The sequence below is a fragment of the Amorphotheca resinae genome, assembly GCF_003019875.1.
Source record: "Amorphotheca resinae ATCC 22711 unplaced genomic scaffold M430scaffold_7, whole genome shotgun sequence".
Lineage (NCBI taxonomy): Eukaryota > Fungi > Ascomycota > Leotiomycetes > Helotiales > Amorphothecaceae > Amorphotheca > Amorphotheca resinae.
The window spans coordinates 273,404-293,602 of record NW_020194477.1 but is presented as its reverse complement, the minus strand read 5'-3'; the positions used below and the strand labels follow the sequence as shown (position 1 = coordinate 293,602).

Sequence of the window (20,199 nt, the reverse complement as noted above, 5' to 3'; positions counted from 1 at the left end):
AGAATCAGTAGCTTCCACGCTTATATTCTATCCATCTTCCACTATCTCTCTCCCAGTTGGAGGGATAGTCATTAAAAGCTCTGCTTTTTCTTTACGAGACTCGTCTGCTGGATATCACACCATATCTGTATTTAAGTTTCTGGATCTGGTTGTTCAACTACCCGTCCCGTTCTATTGGGTGCCGTCGAGCGATGGGTTTAAGACGCGCCCTAGGAGGCTCTTGAGGCCGCGCCCTTCCTGCAAAAATATCTTCACAGAAAGCTTTGGCTCCATAATCCAGGTCCGTCTGAAGTCACCCCCCGTATTTCTTGTTCGGCACGGCGTATGTTCGGAGTCGCAATGGATCAACTTGAATTTGGCGGACCGTCAATCTTTTAACAGTTTGGGAGAATCGACGACGAGGTTAGCATGTTCGTGCCGTGTAGCTAGCTTACTGTAAGAAAATAGGGATGTATGTTGAATTGGGTTTTTATAAAGTGGCAATAATAAATTAGCAACCATATAGTATGTCACGGCGAGGAGACGATAAGAATGCACTGCGACGCCGCCCCCATTATGATTACGAGGAGAAAAAATGAGAAAAATGGCATGGCTCCAATACGGAGGTAGGAAAAGAAAGGGCGAGATAGAGAAAAAGAAAAGGATAAAGAAAAAGATCAAAAGAAGACATTGAGAAAAAGGAAAAAAAGGGAAAAAAATAGAAGATTCCATGCCAGGGAGTCGAACCCTGCGCTACCGCGAACTATCTGTGCGAGCACATGAGAGGCGGAAATGTTACCGATACACCAGCATGGAGTACTATGGTAACATAGGCTGTTTGTTGACATGTTTCCTTTTTCGAGCTTCTTGTTCTAAGACTGGAAGACCTGGACGGTATCTAGGTACCTACCTACCTTACCTACCTAACCTACTTGGTATCTAGGTATGAAGGAGTCGACTAATGCTAAGGGGAATGCCGAGGATAGAAGGAAAATGCGATTCCAACTAGGCTCAGCGGAAGCAGATGAAGACAAAACGAGTAAGCGCCTCAATTAGGATTTGGAACGCCCAAGAGCCGCAAGCAAGGGGAAGCCGGTCTTCATCATTAAGGTTCATCTGGGTCTTTTCCTATCGAACTATAGTAGTGGGTAGGAAACGAGTCTAGGTCGACGCCCATTAAGTCATCGTTCCAGGACCAGGGGTTGTTGGCGGGAGCATCTATATTTCAAGAGATACTAAAGTATTCTCCTCCATCCATGTGTCTTCGTCTTCTGAGACGTGCTAGATCATACTCGTAATATCGTGATAAATACATGAATTCGAGGGAGGTTGGCGCGCCTTCTAAAAGCCACCACATAGCGCCCTCGCTGTAGAACAATGTGATACAGTTCCAACCAAAGAAGCGCACTGAAAGTGTGATGAAAAGTTTGAGGGAGGGGTTTGATAGAGCTAAATTTCTAGGACGTGGATCACCTGATATAGAAGATATCAACTCTGGAGTCAAAGGTGGGGAATGGGGACGAGGTGAACAAGGATCTACGCGCGGGGATGGATGGATGACAGCGAGAAAAAAAAAAGAGGAAATGAAAAAGTAGAATTTGGTAGTGAGAAAAAGATGTTTACTTTGTTATACTTAATCTCCGATATAGGGAAGGCTTTAGGGAGGATGGGGAAACATTTTGTATCTAGATTCTTATTACTCGAGGCGCTGTCTGTCTGTCGGGTGACTTCTTCCGTGATGTTGACAGTTGAGAAAGTGGAGTTGGGGTAGGAATCTGTATCTCCAGAGTCCACGGCTTACTCCGTATATACCATCGCTTATGTACTGTCGGCCGTGCGGAAGCTTGAACTATGGACTTGGAGTTGTGACATGTAATAGAGAAGGCTTGGCTTGCTTGGCTTTCCTATCAACGAATACCCCGGTGGGAAATACGGCAGCGGGAAAATGGTGGTAGACTTAGGTAGAGTCTCCTCGTTTGAAAAGTTGGGTTAGATGATTGACTCATGAGTGATTCACACTTCGCGATTCATATGGGAGAGGCGGTGAGCACCAGGAGGCACGGGTGCTGATAATACCGCTTTGGATCTATTGTGCATCGGTTTTCAAAGCTTAGGAAGAGAGGTCTTGTACAGATGCTTAAATGCCTAAAATCGAAGCTGTAGGAACTAGAATCTGAAGTCTAGGTTAGAAAGATCAGCGTTGATCAAGATTCATACAGTAGTCAAGCGAGGGAAAACTTCACTTTTCTAGGTTTTCTTGATCCTTCTTGATCCCCATGGAGAACCAACACCCCCGTATAATGATTGGTGCGCAGACCTGGATTGTCGGTGGGGGAGCAAGGGGTAGGGAACTTTGCAAGCCACAACGCGGAGCGGCTTAAGCCTCCAGCCATCTAACGGCAGCTAACTGGTCAGAAGCTTGTCTGCATGGCGGGGACTTACTGCCAGACTTTGCACTATTCGTATGGTGATCCATGCTGGCAACGCCGCACGCAGTTGACTACGGACATACTCCGGTCAAAAAACATTCGCCGATGAAATGTCGAGGCCGATCAAGATGATGTTGATAAGTACTCGGGTAGACAGTGTCTCCGATATCGTTTCCTTTGCTGTGTTCTCTCCAGTCTGTGGACCGTAGCAACTGGCCTCGTTGTAAGCTCTAGCCCAAGCGCGCGGAACACAACGAATATAGGGACACAGGGTACGACAGGGCAGGTAAGCCAGAGTCCAATTCCATTACTGTACCTACCCCGCACCGTCGGCAAACCCTAAGTCTGTTGGTCCATCTGATCCGCAGTCATAATAAGTATAAGTCGATCGCATCTTCTGTCGTGGTACTGATATTCTCTGCAGTTTTACACGTTCTTCAGGAAGCAGCCCAAAATGGCAGACCACCATGCCACCGACCAGAAGGTCGCGGCTGCAAACCCTGAGGAGGCAATGCCCGAATCCCAGCCCCCACCTGAGATGACCATCAAGGAGTATGCTTTAACGCGGCTGTCGACTCTCAAGCCTCCAATGAACAAGGCCCCAAACCCAATCAAGCTTCTTGCGATGCTGAATGGGAAGCAGTGGCTATTCTTCTTGGTTGCCTTCCTCTCATGGGTAGGTCTCAAGCTTTGTGTAATGTGCGGGCAGTTGCTGACTTCATGCAGACCTGGGATGCCTTTGATTTCTTCAGTGTCAGTTTGACAGTCGGAGATTTGGGGAAGACATTCGACAAAAGCAATACACAAATAACATGGGGCATCACATTAGTGCTGATGTTCCGATCCGTCGGCTCCATCGTCTTTGGTATCGCCGCCGATCGTTACGGGCGGAAGTGGCCCTTTGTTGTCAACAATGTCCTCTTCATTGTGCTCGAACTCGGCACCGGGTTTTGCCAGACCTACAAACAGTTTCTCGCTTGCCGAGCTCTGTTCGGTGTTGCAATGGGTGGGCTCTATGGCAATGTCGCGGCGACTGCACTCGAAGATTGCCCAGAGGAGGCTCGTGGTGTGGTCTCGGGCATGCTGCAACAGGGTTATGCGTTTGGTTATCTCCTTGCAACGGCTTTTGCTAGAGCTCTCGTCAATACTACCTCTCACGGGTGGCGCCCACTTTACTGGTTCGGTGCCTGTCCTCCTGTCCTGTTCATCATTTTCCGACTGTGCTTGCCGGAAACCGATGCCTACATAGAACGTGACCTGGTGCGAACTGAGAGGGGTGACATAAGTGCAACCTTTATTGCGGAAGGAAAAGTCGCTCTTAAGAGACACTGGCTTCTGTTGATCTATCTGGTGCTTTTGATGGCCGGGTTTAACTTTATGGTAAGTATTCATCAGATTTTATTTTGGAGTAATGCTTACACTCTGTAGTCTCATGGTTCTCAGGATCTCTATCCAACAATGTTGACCAATCAATACAATTTCAGTGCCAATGCTGTCACTGTGACACAAGTTGTAGCGAACTTGGGAGCGATGACCGGAGGAACCGTGGTCGGATACTGTTCGCAAATCTTTGGAAGAAGATTCTCAATCATCTTCATCTGCGTCATTGGGGGAGCGCTTCTCTACCCTTACACCTTCACCTCCAACAAGGGAATTATCGCAGCAGCTTTCTTCGAGCAATTCTGCGTCCAGGGCGCATGGGGAGTTATCCCTATCCATCTCATGGAGCTCTCTCCCGGCTCCTTCCGCACATTCGTCGTCGGATCTGCATACCAACTTGGCAATCTCGTGTCTTCCGCCTCATCAACCATCGAGTCTACCATTGGCGCTCGCTTCCCTCTCCCTCCAAAAGGCACAACCGAGCGCTACAAGTACAGTCTTGTCATGTGCATCTTCATGGGCTGTGTCTATGCGTATGTAGTCCTCCTCGCCTTCGTCGGACCCGAGTATCTGCAGAGGAGCTTCGATATCAGAGAAGACTCAGATATGGGTGAAGCGGCGGGACACGAGACGATTGAAGCCGCCTTGCAGAGAATCCGTGAAAGGGAAGCAACAGAGGCAGAGGATATCGCGACGAGTGAGAAAGGTGTTGCGGCTCAGCGTGATGAAATCTCCCACAGTACGTGAGTGTGAAAGTTGGAGGATGTGGTCGTTGCCTATATATAATATTGCAGAATATAGAGCATGTCTCCGAATGTTGAATATTCAAGCTCCAAATTACAGTGCGATCCATATCACATGCGGACCTTCGTGATGATTCTTAGGTATTAGGAAGTCAACCTCGCGGTTTTAGGGATTATTGCTCACCAAGACTGGATTCCTCTTTTTTCCCCCAAAGGAGTCGACATCACGCCCATGCTGTGCTTCGAAGTTATAGTGCATTCTGTATTTCAGGTTAGTCAATGTCTATTCCTGCAACAGAAGGGAGGACGAGGAAGTCATTAAACGATGAGACTCTACCAACCTCACCACAACACATATGATCGGATGAACTCCCATTCGCCCGGCCTGCCTTTCTATTACCTAGTGACTTTCGTTTTGGCAGTACCCTAACACGATCTGCATCAGCAGCTCGCCTGGCAACAGGATTCCCAATCTATTCTTTGTATTTTCAGATTCGTTCTGTGCTCCTTTGTGGGCTTGTCAATGTCTCCGGATCAGCAAATATGCCATCGGAGTCTTCGTCGGTCGATGCTGTTTGGACGAAGAGCGGCGTCCATATTCTCCTTGGCCAATTCTCCGAGGGTGCTTGTAGGGGTAGAGGCATGAATGGGGTTACCTCTTGTACCTATGTTTCCATGCTTGCCATCCACAATATAAGACTTATTGACCCAAGAAAACCGACCGTAGGAGTATGATATTAGCACCAGCTATTCTCGAATTTGCACATACCCGTCTTAATCCCTTTTCTGGGGAGCCCTGCTCTGGAAATCCAGTCGAGTTTGTGTGCAGGACTCGATATGCGTACCTCATCGGCCTCGCAATTCCTCTTCTCCGGAAGTCGTGCTTAGAGCAACCGGGTGATATCGTGGCAGTTGGCACGATATATTAAGAGACGGAAGCGATGACGACTACAAAGACAACCCGTTGGTCACCATACGGATTTTCTGTGGTTTTCGAACGGATGGTTTCCCAGACCCACAGATGGACCTCTATTTCGTCTCGCTGAGTTTCTGTCAACGTTGGAAGAGACGGGAGAAAATATGGTATCGCATGCAGTAGTCAAGTCAGCAGGATATACTTCTAAAGAGTAGGGGAGTTGAACATACATCGTGATAGTTCATCCTTTCCTAACGAGATTCCTCAAATCTTCCGCGTTCCCTCTTAAATATTCTGTCTAGCCTAACGACTTGGAATCCCAAAAATTTGCACAGGGATGCTCGGCAACCTCAACCCTTTCCGTAGCCAACAATCTTCCTGAGAAGAGCTTCTGCTCGTACATTCTGGATGTCCGGTGGGCGACTCAGGGACTATGGGAAACTCGAACAAAGGTTCGGTATCCTACAAGCTCTCCCCACTGGACCAATCGCGGCAAATCAGCAGGCAGGAGTCTCACCCCGAGGACGTATCAAGCCATGATGTTTCAAACTGTGACTTTGGCAGATAAAGAAATGGAGGGACATGAATGATTATTGTTTGTTAGCGAATAGCCAGTACAATGGCAGTGTTGAGTACTGGCGGCTGAGCAAGCTTTGATAGTCTTCTATCTCCGTGATAAGAGGGAAAGAACAATGGTTATTGTCCTTGTCGAGGACAAGGCAAGATCTGGCGCGGGTCTCAGAGTAGACTCCGTGCGCCAGGCTTTCCAATGGGTATAACCGTATAAATTCTCTCGAGTCTGCCGATATCAAGCCCTCATCATTCTACTCACATTGACGCTACAACTTCCACAAGAGCCATACCAAAGGATCAGAACTCAACGTCGATCATATATAAAACGTACTACTGATCATGCCTTCAACAACATATACTCACAAGGTGCATCCCAGATCTATGAAGGTGGGTAATATTCGAAGCCGAGCTCAGCATGGCTGGTCCAAGCTGGCTACGGCAGGAAATGATATTCGAGAAAAGAGACTAGATGAAGACCGAGATGGGCATAAACAGGAAAAACTGGATCGAGCCAAGGAACGCCAGGAGAAGTCTGACCGCTTGAGAGAAGGGCCTGAAGAGGAAATGTGGGAGGAAGAATTAGTCGAGGGAGACGCCTCTGACAATGATATGTACACTGAAAATCTTTCTGAGGTAGACTTTTATGAAGGCAAGGTTGACAGGGAAGAAGAGTCCTGCGATGAGATGTACTGGCAGGATATTTATAGGGATGATGTCGACGAAGATGGGACAAGCAAGAAAGAGTCGGCAAAATAGATGGATTGCGGAGAAGATTGGGAGAAACGGAGGCATTCTGAAATTTACTATGATTTTTGGGAGAAATAGTCTCGAGGATAGAGGCCAAAATGCAATTGTTTCGAAATTATAGCACAAAGTGCAATGAGCACTTGCCTCATTTCTCACCGGGGATTGGTTCATATATCTTGTAAAAATTGCATCCAGCTTCTTGTAATAAAGACTGCCATGTGTATCATTACTTGAGAGTCAACTATGGCCTCATTCACGTCTCCGCTCAAACGGGTTTCTTGCAGGATCTAGGTTTGATAGGTCCAAATCTTCGATCGAGTTTCAAGGCATGTCGTCGGTTTAAAGTTTTGCCGCTGACCGATGGTACGTGCACGGAAATATATCCTCACATCCGGAGGCCTATATCTGGTCCATCCGTATTTTGGGCAAACTTTTCCATATGTTCGGACACCGGAGATGGCCGATTGAGCATGACATGAGTTCTCCTAGAAGCATGGATGAGGTGACCATCACACAGTGCTGATCACAGCCTTTTCATGGACGCCCAACTCCAACTCTCCAAGATGTCTGCAAGCCCATCAGGCAGTCAAAAGCACTACAGAAGGTAGGCATCAGCATGTGCCCAGTTGATCCATGCATGTCTGCAGATGTGTTGTTTGCTTCTGTTGTCTTGCTGTGGTTCGTGGGCGGCAGATTGGTTGGCCAGCGGTTCGCAGTTTGCAACCCCCCTCCTTGGCGCGAGGCAGTCATTCATTCATAGCACGACAGACGCAGAGATTGCATTTCGTTCGCATATATATTCCAGATATGGGTGTTTGTGGTTCTTTCTCTGCTCAAGTGGCCAGATCCTCATGCCAGCCGCCTCATTCTTTCCCACACGCGTTTTCTTCTCGGAACTTTTATCGTTACATACATCAATCCGGGCGGTTGAGAGATTGATGCTGTGATCACTGGGGTCCCTGAAGATACTTTTATTGACTGCTGAGATCCTATGAGTTTTTGGGGCTCGTCCCAACACATATTCCATCAGTGCTGACCAGCCATACCCCGTATGGGTCAGTGTTACGACGGAAAGCTGCAGAATATCTGCACAGGGAGGGCGCCACGGAACACGTGAGTATCCAACTGATGCCTTTGGAAGTTACCTGTAGTATAAGGCTCTGGTGTGATCTTTCCTCTCAGGATACTGCCAGCAGCTCTGTCACACCCATGCTATCGGGGTATATATACCTGGTCAACCCCAAGGCTTTGTCTCGTAACCACCAAGTCTCCGTGGAATCCAGCATCACCATCATAATCATGTACTGCCCAACATGCGGAGGACGAAAATATTCCCGGGGTCGTGCTGGTTGTTGCAACTCCGTCAGCCTGGTCAAACGAAGGGATGACGCCCATCGCGTTCCGATGACAATACTCTCGCAAACGGGGCCATTTCAAATCTCCCAACGACGGCTCTCAAATCTGTGGCCTGCCGGTATGAACCGGGCTCGAATGCTGGGGAATCGAGTCTTAGGTGCTGGAGATGTCCTTGGACGACCGTATGAGTCGCCCGACGAATATGAGACCTCTAATCAAGCCATAGAGTGGCTGAAATATCGAGCTCTGAACTGGCCTAGGCATACTAGAGGCTGTCCTAACCACCGTGGTGGGAATTACGACCAGATGTTCACCCTTCGGGTCGAGAGATTGAGAGATGCCTGGCGTACCGGAGACGAGGGGTTGCTCTTCGACGAACTTAGGCAGACCCTGGAGTTTTTCGAAGCTCTGAGCAAGCTTTTTGGTCGAGATGGAGGAGTCTCCCCAGGCCTATATGATGAGGTACAGGAGATGGGTTTGCACGCTGCACCTCTTGCTGCATACGTGCCGGAAGCTATGTTCTATCTGATCCTATACATGTGGAGGATGACTGGCTATGATCAGGACATCATCCGGAGTATGATATATGCGATCCCTCCTGTAGACCAGGCTGGTCTTTACGAGTTTGCCAAGGCTATGTTTTTGGAGGAGGGCCATGAAGTTGCTCTGCAGATTGTGTCAATTTTGTCGGTGACAGATCAACTTCAACACAGGGACTTGATTGCAGAGCTTGCGGCTGGTGGTTTGATCTGAGTACTTTGTGAGTTTCAGCCTCCAGAACCTGGACCACATTGCTAAACTATCCTAGTCCTCTGCCGGTAGCTTCAAATTCGCGTCTTTCACCAAAATCCGCCACGATCTTTATCTGTATAGCTCGGACACTTCTACACTTATAGGACCTCCTTTTTCATCAATTTCCTTCTTCATCGATTGGTGCTGGATATGTTATGGACAAAATGAGAAGATAGTCGGCCTTCGGGGCTTACTGTATTGTCAGCATTGGGCTATCTCTAGCATAGACAATTCTACTAGCTGTAAGTTAGAGGCGATCAGGCGTGGACGATATCTGCTGACTTTTGCAGTCTGTCAATAGTGTTGCATTGGGAGTCTTCTCCATCCTCGGAGGTTCCGGTACATTGGATTCAGCACCAATATAGAAGATTCTTCGCACTTCATCTTCTCGTTCTTCTTATCAACGTCTTTTTCTATCTCGAGCCTCCCGGTTTCTCTTCCACTCTCTAAACCCAAGCATGTCACCGGACAAATCTCGATTTGGATATAAAGATCGTCGCAGACCATAGCATTTAAAGAGAACACTAGAAGCACATTCCACGTTATTGCTTCTATGGCTCAACCCCCTCAGAGATCTCGGGAGCCATCGCCTTTATCCACTTCGTCGCCCCATCATCCGGTACAACAGCTGTCTCTCGAACCCCCATCCTTCATTCTCTCTCGGTGCCCTAATACTGATTGCTGTTTGTCTCCTTTCTCTTATTCTAGTTCTAAGAGGTTCCAACGATACAAGCTGGCATCAGTGTGTCAGTTCCAACTATTCGTCTCATCCCCAGTCTCCTATATATTATCCAGCAGTCGTCCTCCAGGACATCAAAACCATCTTCTAAACACTGTCCGTCCCTATCCTTACCTCTGCCTTATATCTCTTTATTCCTTTCGTGGCATCATTACTTGCCCAGAATATCCTTGGCATACCAATGGACCTTTCGTTATTTCAGGTTCAGTATTCACTTCCTTGTATTCTGGCAGCGGGTGTAAAAGCAAGTAGCAGAGTTAATTGTTCTTGTCTATTGGACGCATAATGTTGGTGCTATTTACACTCTAGTCCCATAAACTGGGTCTAAGAGTTCGTTTTCTCCCCCTCCTTTATTCTTCCCCTTTTTCTCTTCCTTCTCTTCTCAAACTAAAGTATCCGTTCGTATCCACCTACGCAGCATGTCTTTCTATCCATCAATATAGATCTTTATTAATGGATCATTCGTCGTTCTGTCGTTTCCACGTCTCTTCTGTGTATGCGACGAAGTATGGGGTCTGCAGTTCAAAAGTGATCAGCCTCAGCATTCCCAGGAAGCAGAGAAGGGTGAAATACCTACACCCGTAGCAAGGCCAAGTCTACCGATAGAAGTAACAGCCTCCTTACTAACAAACCTTGGGTTCATTATTGGAGATGACAAGAATCTTGTTCTTCACGTTATCTCTTGAGGTTGGTAGATGCCCCTCAAGAGATAGATAGCCCTGGACCCCAGAAGCGTGTCCGCATGAGGAATCGAATAATCCCAGCCACGCAGCCTATCGTACTTCACAATACCGATGACTATATCAGAAAGAAATCATCTCAATTGATTTGGCGGGGGAGACTGTGATTTCGATGTGGCAAGACTTTCTCGAGAAAAGAGGAGGAGGGGGGCCATCAACCCCCGAAACCACCCCCGAACCCACCAACCCCGAGGAGAAGCCACATCCAAACCGTCCCATGCTGGTGCGGATCTCTCTCAATCCGGGCCGATCCAGCGGGAGTCAGGACTTCTAGCGCCAAGACCCCGAATGATTTGGATTGAAACTGGGGTTTGTCTGATCTGGGCCAAGCGTTGAAGCATCAAGAGAGGGGTGAGTCAAGGGCCTGCCTAGATATCGCCACACTTACCGAGACACAGCAACACTTCGCAAGCCCTACCATACCATTCACCAGCCCTAGAGATAGAAAGAAGCACTCCACCTCCTCGCAGCTGCCCCGAAACCGCAATGCAGCGCTCCCCCAAGACCCCCACGTCTCAGACGGACATGCACACACATTCCCCGCCCGCAGCAGCACTCACAAATCAAGGTTCTATCATCTCCTGCTTCTCCATCTAGTCTCGAAAAGAGAAGGTCGGGCGGTCCTTGATGTTTCAGGGGGTTCTCACGCTGATACGAGCCCGGCGCCCCTCCGTCTCCTCTCTTACCTGTTTTCAAGTTGGGGCTAGAAGACACGGCTTCCTTGTTTGGATTCAGGGGTATGTAGCGCGAGTCAGCGTTCGGTGGTATATAGAGACATGAGATAGATGTGTTTCGCCTAGTGTTCGGAGGCGGGGTTTTATTTAGGGGTGTAGGGAGAGAGTTACTTCTCTATACATATGTATATGCTATTCTCCTATCTTCTTCTATGATTCAAAATGTCGTAAATATTTGTTTCAAGTACTAATAATTCTAGAGATAAGATACGTGGAGCGGTATATTGTAGGAAGGGTTGTATGCAACTGATCATCCCTCGCCTAGAAAATAGGAGACGAAACCTCCCCCCCTTAATATCTGAACTCCTAGGACCTCACCTTACCAAACATCCAACTTACAATGCAGACAAATATTCAAAGCCAAGCAGTTTTTGAAAAGACAATAAAAGAATCATAAATAAACCTCAGGCTTTAGATACGAGTTTTTTTTCTACTCTTCGTGTTCATACCCAGGCTCTAGCCCCCGATCGTCATATGTTACACGCAGAGAACAAGCAGGGTGTTCAGGAGGAAAGGGACCTTGTAAAGTAAATACCTTATCTGTCGTGTTTTATTTTCTATTTCCCATTTATTTGTTTATTTTTATATTTCTTGTTTCTGCATGCTTGGATAGGGAATTAGTTGATTGATCCATTAATTCAAATCTACATTCGTCTATCAATCAATTTTCCTATGATGACATCTATCCCAAGTCTAGATATATACGTATGTATGTAGATGTATGTATGTAGCAGGGATAGAAAAATCTAGAATCACTGGGCCCCTCGAGAGAGAGAGAGAGAGGGGAGGGTGCTTTGTCGATAATAGATTGATTGATAGGTACGTAGATAGATAGATGTCTAGATACCTAGATAAGTAAGTACACTCCCCATCATCATCATCCTCTACTACTCTACTATCACTTATCAGATTATCTACGTGTAACGTGATTAACCCCCCCCCTCCCCACACTTCTTTAAAAAAACCGCAAAAAACGAACCCTCAAAACGGTTTCAAGAAATCGGAATCCTAGCCGTGATCCGAACACCAAGGTAAGATGTATGTGTATAAGACAGTAATGCATGGTTCACATACATACATACATACACTGTCTTTTTTGTCGTTTCTTGTTTTTTGGCTTGCTTGTTTTCTTGGCTTGGATTTTTTGGGGGGGCGGAGATGGGATGGGATGGGATGGGATCGGAAGGTTTAGATAAGTAGGTACATATAAGGTACATACATGTATGTAACGTACCTATGTAAGGGGTAAGGTATGAAAGGAAAGCGATCAATAGGGTGTTATGAAGATGGATCACTGATATAGATAGGGATTATTCATATATATCAGATTTCTCCCTTCCTTCAAATCTTCAGCTAACCAACCAGCTAACAAACCAGCTAACAAACCAACTAACCGGCGATATACAGTATATATGTCATGCATGAAAAATGCAGAAGACCCGACATGCGAGGGGTTCGGACACCGGGGTGCAGATTTTCGGGTCAGGCAGCCGCACCGTGGGATGGGGACCATGGGGTATAGAAGTTTCTGGGGGGGAGAATGGGGCTGTGAGGTATAGATAGGTAGCTGAATATTATGGTGTTGTTGTTGATTAAAGAGGATGGGATGGGATGGGTTGGATATAGTGGTCTGTATAGAAGCATGTCGCGAGGTTGGAAAGGGAAGAAAGAAGGGGGGGAGGGGTTCAGGAATTATGAGAAAATAATAAAGGTATTATTTTTCTTCTTCTTTATCTAGGTATATATCAATTAAAACAACGAAGAAGAAGAATGACGATGATGATGATGCTAATACCGATCCTAGAAAAGAAAAAAAAAAATCCAAAATAATATATACCCCCCTCTCTCTTCCCCAATAAAAAACCCCAGAAATCAAAATCCCCCCGCGAACCACTCAGTCCCGCCCCTCCGGCCCCGCACCACACCACACCAATTTTCGGCGCTGCTGAAAAGCCGCGCCCGTCCAGCTCTCTCGGCAGCTTCCGATCGTGGGCGCCGACTCAGCTGCGGCTTGTCTTGCCTTGCTTTGCCGTGCCGTGCCGTGCCGTGTCGTTCGTGATGGATGGATGGATGGGGGATGGGGGGGGCGGAGATTACGCAGGGGATTATGTAGGTTAGGTTAGGTTAGGTAAGGTATGTATGTATTTATGTATGTGGTTAATGAGTCGTGTTGTTGTGTGTGTGGCTGCTGGCTGCTGGTTGCTGGGTATTTTTTGGGAAAAGAAAGGAAGAAGAAATAAAGAGAGGAAGAGCTGAGTTGAGTGAGTTATTTCTTTATTTTTCTCTCTTTTTATAGATTTATAGAGTACCTAGGTACTACTGGGAAATAGCTGGATTGTTAGCTGTCAATAGATAGTATGTACCTAAGGTAAGTCGATAAGGTAGCTTACCTTAGCTAAGGTATGTAAGGTACCTTACCTACCTTATGTAAGGTAGATAGATATCCTTGAGCTGCTGAACATCTATCTATCAATCTATCAATCTATCAATCTATCTATCTCCCCATCAACTAACTTTTCTAATCCCGCATACATACACAAAATACATATGCATACCTATCTTACATAAAGTATCCAAAAATACAACATCCCCATCCCATCCCATCTCGTTCCTCAGTCAGCAGCATTATATAAATATACATTACATTCTTGTACGCTCCAGCGAGCATATCCGTCGGAGCATCTCGGCCCCGATGCTGTACACAATCCTTCCTCCCCGCGTACTGTACTCCGCGCATTTGTCATGATGCGTGGCGGAGCGAGCGAGCGATCGAGTGAGCTTTTCCGAGAGCGGGGAAGAGAATGGGAGAGAGGAGGGGAAGAGGTGATTGGTTAGGAGGGAGGATTTTGAGGGGGGTTTGTGGGATGTTGGATGGATGGATGAATAATATGATGGAGAAAATGAATGAAAGAATGAAAGAAAGACCAGCGATCTAAATAAATAATCATAAACTTCTTTTTCCGTTCTACCAACGCACACGAGAGAGAAAGAAACAGATATCAATCACGAGCATTTTCCTCATCTCAGACATCCATACTTCTCATTCCACCGATATCTACTCTATCATAAAAAATGGGAGTTAAGTCTTGTCAGTCCTCATCAGCAAACAAATCTATTCGATCGATCGAGAGAGAGAGAGAGAGAGAGAGAGAGAGAGAGAGCAGGAAATCTCGAGTCTTTTTTTTTTCCGGATCTCGAAAGAGACAGATCCTGGTCGATGAGGAATCTCCTCTGGAGACTGGGACGCGCGCGCGATCGTTCGGTTGCTGGGTGGACAGACACCGACAGACACCACCGATAGGTAATTTTCGCGAAGAAGGAAAGCGAAAGAGAAAGAAAGAAAGACAATAGAGGGAAATGAGAAAAGTAAATATGCAGGAGATCATATGCAGGAACCGAGTATGCCCGAGATAATATATGTTAGTTGGATAGGTAGGTAGGTAGGCGCTTTGAGTAGCAGGCGTAGTAGTTTGATTAAAGAGAAGGCATGGGAATAGATGATGGGAGGAGATTGATTGATTGATTGTATTGTTATTTAGGTATCGTAGGGAGGGAGGGGGAGAGAGAGGGGGGAGAGGTGTACCTCTCTCCTCTGTCTGTCTTTCTTTCTCGTAGCGAAAACACGAAAGACGGAAACATAAAAATGGAAATAAAAAAGAGCAGCTTTCATATGAAAAAAAGCCCATCAAGAAAAAAAAAAAGGCCAAAAACCTTCCTCAGCTTTCCATCTCTCTCCCTCTCCTACCTACACAACTCCCCTTCCATTCCATGCACACATTTCATTTCCTCCCCATCTCACGATGATCCCCCCCCCCCAAATAAACAAACCTCAGGCATCCATCATCCATCCCGACAGACAAAAAACCGGCAAACGAACGCGCCGTTTACGCCGCCGACGCGCTCTTTTTGATTGATTTGCATTTTGCATTTGTTGGGACGTGCTCCACTCTGAGTCTGGGCTGGGCGTCGTGGTTGATTGGGGAGAGAGGGAGGGAGGGAGGGAGGGAGGGACCTGCAGCTGGCTTGCTGGCTGGCTGGATGGCTGGATGGCTATTACTGTCTACTACTGGAGCTACTGGAGCTACTGAAGCTACTGGAGTCTGGAGTCTACCTTACCTTGCTTAGGGAGGTACGGAGTACAGACAGCCTACAGGTGCCGGATCGGCGGTGGTGTGTGTGTGCGAGGTAAGGTAGGAGGAGCTTGAGGATGGGTGGGTGGTGGGTGTGTTGAGGGAGCGAGTGGGAGGAAAGAGAGAGCTCGATTTATTAGGTTGGAGAAGAGGAGGATGGGACGGGACGGGATAAAGCTCTCGTTACTCGTCGGTATTCGACCCCATAAGACAGACATCTCGAGATGATGAACCTATCTATAGAGCGCGCCTATCGACACGCAGCCGGGAACGATTATGTATGTGCTGCGGGTAGAGCAAGGTAAGGTCCTTCAGGTAGGTAGGTATGCAAGATTTAGATTAGATAGATGCATGTTGGGATTTTTTGAAGAAAATCACTCTCTTCGTACAGTATTATCCAAGGAATAATATATTTGATCCCCCCCTTCTCTAAATATCACCGTAGATTTCATCTCATTTCATCTCGATCTATCCCTAGGTACGTTCCAGAATCTCCAAAAGATCGCGGTCCGCTCCCGGTGTTACCTAGTTAGTTGGTTGGTGCGCCCGCCGGTCTTTCGTGCGTCGTGGCACGGAATAATTATAATAAATGTCTGACGCAGATGATGTTATTTATTATCCTTTCTTTCGGGAGAGGGGAACCGAGCGAGGATCGAGGATGGAGATTAGAGAAGTAAGTGGGTTTGGTTGGTTTGGTTGGGTTTGGTTGGTGGGTTATTTTATTTTTATTTTTATCTTTTTGAGAGAAGGGGGGGGGGGGATGGGGGGAAGGGAGCTTGGTTTCTGGGGATGGGGATGGGAGAGAGATAGATAGAGTGAAGAGTGATGAGTGATGAGACATGGGTAGGTGTATACCTTAGGTACTGGGAATTCGTAGGAATGAATAAATGAATGCCTTCATGTACGTATCTTAGCTCTCGAGCTGAGAGGATTGGATTAGAGAGCGTGATGATTGGTTTACCTTTACCTGGGTGGGGGGGGAGAAGCTGTGTAGAATCGGAATCACTACCGAACTTGCTCTATAGGATCATAAATGTGATATGATGTGATGTGATGTGATTTACATCGCAAGAGCCAGATCAAAAAAAGAAGAAAAAAGAAAAAAAAATATCGAAAAAAGTCTACATCCAGCACCTCTCCCCAAAAAAACCAGCTCAAGATATCCATCTATCTATTATTGACCTACCACCGGCTTGGCGAATCTACAGTAAGGTGGACAAGGGATTTAGTGATTACGGAGGCGGCAGGGTGGGAGGTCGGGGGCGGTAAAGTAAGGTAAGGTAAGGTAAGGTAGGGGAGGTGAAGAGTGGAGAGAGAGAGAGAGAGAGCCTCGTGCTGATGGTGCTGGTGCGCCGGGGGGGCCGGGAACGGGTTGGGGTTGGGGTTGGGTTGGTTAGTACGAGGGAGGGGAGGGGAGGGGAGTGATGATCTGTGATCATGGGTGGGAGGAGTTGAGTGAGTGAGTGAGGGATCTTCGTGCTGCTGCTGCGTGAGTAGTAGTAGACTCAGTAGTAGTAGAGTGGATGAATGGATGAATGGGATGGGAGGATGGGATGGATGGGATGGGAGGATGGGATGGATGGGATGGATGGGTAGGGGTAGGGGTAGGGGAGGGATATGGGTATGGGTGTGGTGTATGGGTATGGGTATATCGGGGAGGGCACTATTAAATTTAAATATCGAGAATCTTAATTGAGGATGGGGGATGAGGGATGGGATGGGATGGATGATATCAGGGTTTGCGATGCGATGCGATGCGATGAGATGGCGAAGAGGATTCGGATGATTACTCCGATGGCACAGCAAGCATTGTGATTTTATATGTATATTTATTTATACTTTAGGTAGTTATATCCATATTTACCATGGTGATGCCGCTGATGATGATGCTCTTCGGTAAAAGGCGATAAAAATCAAAGAGGCAAGGACCTTGTAGATACCAATAAGATGGTAAAAGACGGCGGGAAATCATTACGCACGACCATCCCCCCCGCTCCACTCTTGCTCAAGTGCCGGCAGCGCCTGACTAGAGCAGGCTGCCGGCAGCGGGACTGGCGGTGGCACGACGTGACGACCCCGACGGCGTGGATGGATGTTGGCTGCTGCAGCGGGATGGATGGGATTGGATTGGATTGGATGGGATTGGATTGGATTGTTACGGCGACGTCGAGGCTTTGATACCGGCCGTCCTCCTTGATTCCACTTATTCCACTGATCCCACTGATTCCACACTCTCTTGTGATGGGCGTTAGGATGAACGGGTGAAAGCGCCTTCTCGTATATACACCATACACATCCAGACTCGGCACACCCGCTATCCTCCCTAAGGTACCTTACTTACACCCGACAGAGTAAAGAGCAGAAGCCGCCAGTGCCTGACCGTCGTGTCCTCCCGACTCAGGCCCTCTCGCAGTCCTCCCCCCCTCCCTCGGCGCTAGTCGGCGCGCTCGCCCCGGCCGCCTCACCGCGCGCTCTCCCCCCTGAATCCCTGATCCCTGTCCAACCGCCACCGACCGGGCAGGGGGGGGGGATGGGATCGCTGCGCTAGACCGCGCTGGGCGCCCCCCTGGCCCCCCTGGTTGTCCCAGCTGGGCAAGGTGAAGACGGCGGGCGGGCCGCTATGCCGCTCTGGGCGCCGAGGACACTGGTAGTGCGGTCCGGGCGGCAGAGCTGGCGGCCGCATCAGGTTAGCGCGGGCGGCCATGGTTCGATGGTCACGGTCGATGGTCACGGTTCGGCGGGGGCGGATGGGCAAATGATGGGCAAATGGTCGGGCGGAGTCGCTGGTGATGATGGGCTTGTCGACTCAGGCGAGGACACGAGGGGAGGGAGAAGAAAGAAGAAAAGGAAGAAAGAGAAGAAAAAAGAAAAGAAAAAAAAAAAAGAAAAAGAAGAAATAGAAGAGAGAGAGAGAGGAGAGAGAAAAAAAGAAGAAAGAGAAAAAAAAAGAAGTAAAAAAAGAAGAAAGAGAAAAAGCACCACTCGACCGAGAGGTGTGCGAGGACATGTGTATGCGATGTAGAGCAGAGGGGGCTAGCGGGTAGTGAGTAGTGGGCATGGCAGTGGAGGCGGCAACGTCTGCTGCAGACGATGACTGCGGTACGGTGGATGGACGGGAGGGGAGACAGGAGAGATACAGCGGGATGGAGAGGACAACAGGAGACGGAAGATACAGAAGATACAGAGGAGAGAGATACAACAGATGATACAACAGGATACAATATCATACAACAGCATCATACATACATCTCCAAGTCTATAACGGCTCCCATCCCTGATTCCCGGCTGCTTCCCTGCTTCCCTGCCCTGCTCTCCCCCCCCTGGCCCCCCGACTACTAACTAAGCTATCCTCTCGTGCCCGCCCCCATGGATATGCGAAATGCACTGATCGCCCTTGACGGCGGAGCTCTCGCCTCTTGGTGCTTGACTAAGGTTACTACTGATTGATATCTGATGTCTGTGATCACTGATCACTGATCTCTGATCTCTGATCTCTTGCCTGCTCCTGCACCGGGAATCTTGATCTTCATCTGGATTGCGCCTGTCCATGTCCTCTTGGCCCTCTGCCTCCCGTCGTCTCGGTATCCCCCACGACTCTTTCACCACGCCCGCCAGCTCCCTCTTCCTCGATCCGCCTCTCGACGCCTCTTCCCCCCGTCGACATCAATCAACTCCCACCCGCACGTCCTCCCCGCGAACAGATCCGATCCCAACGTCTGATGCTTCCCCTCGGACTGGAACCTCGGGCCTCGACATCACCACGCTTCTTCCTGAGCACCGCAGCATAAGCGCTTCCTCCGTCGCCAGTCTTCCACCAGCTCGTGCCAGTTCTACATCTACAATCCTCGCCCGCCACTTCCTGGAGACCGGCCTTTCTTACTTACTGTGAACGCCAGGCTCGAGAAGCTTCACTCACCAGCAGCGCATACGCGAGAGCCGCAATCTATACCAGAGCCGTGTCAGGCACCAGTTCCTCTCTCCCCAATCCTGCGCGCCTCGCTGCACGACGCGGCGACAACGGGCTCAGTCGCGGCGATCCTCCTCGTGCGGTATCTCCCGGCGTAACCTGGATCTTGACCACCTTACAGCTGCCATTATACCGGAAACTTCTACCGGGAAAAACACGAGGGGAAAAGAAAAGGGGAAAAGGAATAATTGCCGGAACCAGAAAGCGAGAAAAAGGAAAAGCAAAGAGACCCGAGCCTGAGCCTGAGAGAGTAAAAGGTGAGAGAGGAAAGCCGAGCAAGAAGAAAAAAGAAAAAGGAGTCCATCCCCAAAAGTTAAAAAACCACATAGACCAGACAGAGCGGGCCGCCTTCGAGTCGTTCGCTTCGTGTGACTTGACTGACAGACCCAGAGCAGACAGACAGACAGACAGACCTCTGAACTCTCTCTCTCTCTCTCTCACTCACTCTCACCTCTCTCACTCTACTCTCCGGACCCATCAGCCGCCGCTTCCAAGAGCCAAGAGCCAACCCGCACCCGCGCACGAGATCGGCTCGCCCAGTCGTCTTTCGCTGCCGCTGTCCGTTTGCCTAGCACGGGTCTAAACCGTCGTCCTAGACTCTAGTGCTGGGCCGCTCTAGTCCCGGACGGGGGGCCTGGGGCGCATTTCTGCTGCATCGCCGTCCCCACGCCTGCCACCCGCTGCTGACTCGTAAGTGAAGCCTTGCCCCCTCCCTATCTATCTCTCTATCTATCTATCTACCCACATACATACATCGAGCTTCTCTCTCCCTTGCATCCTTGTACATAAACTCCGTCAAAGTCACCTGTTGCGCGACGTCTTGTCCTTGGAGCCCTCTTACCCCCCCCCCTCCCTCCCGCTCCACCCCCCCCCCTCCCACTTCCTCCTCCTCCTCCTCCCTCCTCAACCCTGTCTTTTCCCATCCTGGATCCTCATCCGGCATGCGCACGTCTCCTCTGCCGGTTAACACCACT

At 48.6% G+C, this 20,199-nt stretch overlaps 6 protein-coding genes across 6 annotated transcripts; 4 read left to right on the top strand and 2 right to left on the bottom strand.

Annotated features, from left to right (window-relative positions):
- Window positions 1-2,605: 2,605 nt before the first annotated feature.
- M430DRAFT_122014 (hypothetical protein) lies at window positions 2,606-4,706 on the top strand. The gene is made up of 4 exons (XM_024861828.1): window positions 2,606-2,694; window positions 2,833-3,084; window positions 3,135-3,788; window positions 3,837-4,706. Exons 2-4 carry the CDS (start codon window positions 2,863-2,865, stop codon window positions 4,533-4,535), a joined length of 1,575 nt encoding a protein of 524 aa, XP_024720089.1. The 5' UTR covers window positions 2,606-2,694; window positions 2,833-2,862; the 3' UTR covers window positions 4,536-4,706.
- Window positions 4,707-6,359: 1,653 nt separating this feature from the next.
- Window positions 6,360-6,776, top strand: M430DRAFT_59039 (hypothetical protein; the record flags this gene model as incomplete). The annotated part of the gene is made up of 1 exon (XM_024868773.1): window positions 6,360-6,776. The coding sequence occupies one exon, from the start codon at window positions 6,360-6,362 to the stop codon at window positions 6,774-6,776; it is 417 nt and encodes a 138-aa protein (XP_024720088.1).
- Window positions 6,777-7,959: 1,183 nt separating this feature from the next.
- M430DRAFT_35319 (hypothetical protein) lies at window positions 7,960-9,298 on the top strand (the record flags this gene model as incomplete). The annotated part of the gene is made up of 3 exons (XM_024866718.1): window positions 7,960-8,883; window positions 8,932-9,157; window positions 9,206-9,298. A coding segment is annotated over exon 1 (895 nt), but the record flags the coding sequence as incomplete, so codon positions are not given.
- Window positions 9,299-14,045: 4,747 nt separating this feature from the next.
- Window positions 14,046-15,139, bottom strand: M430DRAFT_245945 (hypothetical protein). The gene has a single exon (XM_024865100.1). It carries the CDS (start codon window positions 14,812-14,814, stop codon window positions 14,218-14,220), a length of 597 nt encoding a protein of 198 aa, XP_024720086.1. The 5' UTR covers window positions 14,815-15,139; the 3' UTR covers window positions 14,046-14,217.
- A 125-nt stretch (window positions 15,140-15,264) lies between these two features.
- On the bottom strand, window positions 15,265-15,636 carry M430DRAFT_245950 (hypothetical protein). Its single transcript, XM_024865101.1, has one exon. It carries the CDS (start codon window positions 15,474-15,476, stop codon window positions 15,276-15,278), a length of 201 nt encoding a protein of 66 aa, XP_024720085.1. The 5' UTR covers window positions 15,477-15,636; the 3' UTR covers window positions 15,265-15,275.
- A 3,009-nt stretch (window positions 15,637-18,645) lies between these two features.
- M430DRAFT_245910 (hypothetical protein) lies at window positions 18,646-19,315 on the top strand. Its single transcript, XM_024865099.1, has one exon. It carries the CDS (start codon window positions 18,806-18,808, stop codon window positions 19,145-19,147), a length of 342 nt encoding a protein of 113 aa, XP_024720084.1. The 5' UTR covers window positions 18,646-18,805; the 3' UTR covers window positions 19,148-19,315.
- Window positions 19,316-20,199: the final 884 nt, after the last annotated feature.

Bases quoted from the DNA above. Each gene is read 5' to 3' on its own strand.
- M430DRAFT_122014 (XM_024861828.1), top strand. From the start codon at position 2,863: ATGGCAGACCACCATGCCACCGACCAGAAGGTCGCGGCTGCAAACCCT. The intron at 3,085-3,134 runs GTAGGTCTCAAG...GACTTCATGCAG, and splicing joins TGGTTGCCTTCCTCTCATGG to ACCTGGGATGCCTTTGATTT. The intron at 3,789-3,836 runs GTAAGTATTCAT...TACACTCTGTAG, and splicing joins TGGCCGGGTTTAACTTTATG to TCTCATGGTTCTCAGGATCT.
- M430DRAFT_245945 (XM_024865100.1), bottom strand. From the start codon at position 14,814: ATGGGCTTTTTTTCATATGAAAGCTGCTCTTTTTTATTTCCATTTTTA.
- M430DRAFT_245950 (XM_024865101.1), bottom strand. From the start codon at position 15,476: ATGTCTGTCTTATGGGGTCGAATACCGACGAGTAACGAGAGCTTTATC.
- M430DRAFT_245910 (XM_024865099.1), top strand. From the start codon at position 18,806: ATGTCCTCTTGGCCCTCTGCCTCCCGTCGTCTCGGTATCCCCCACGAC.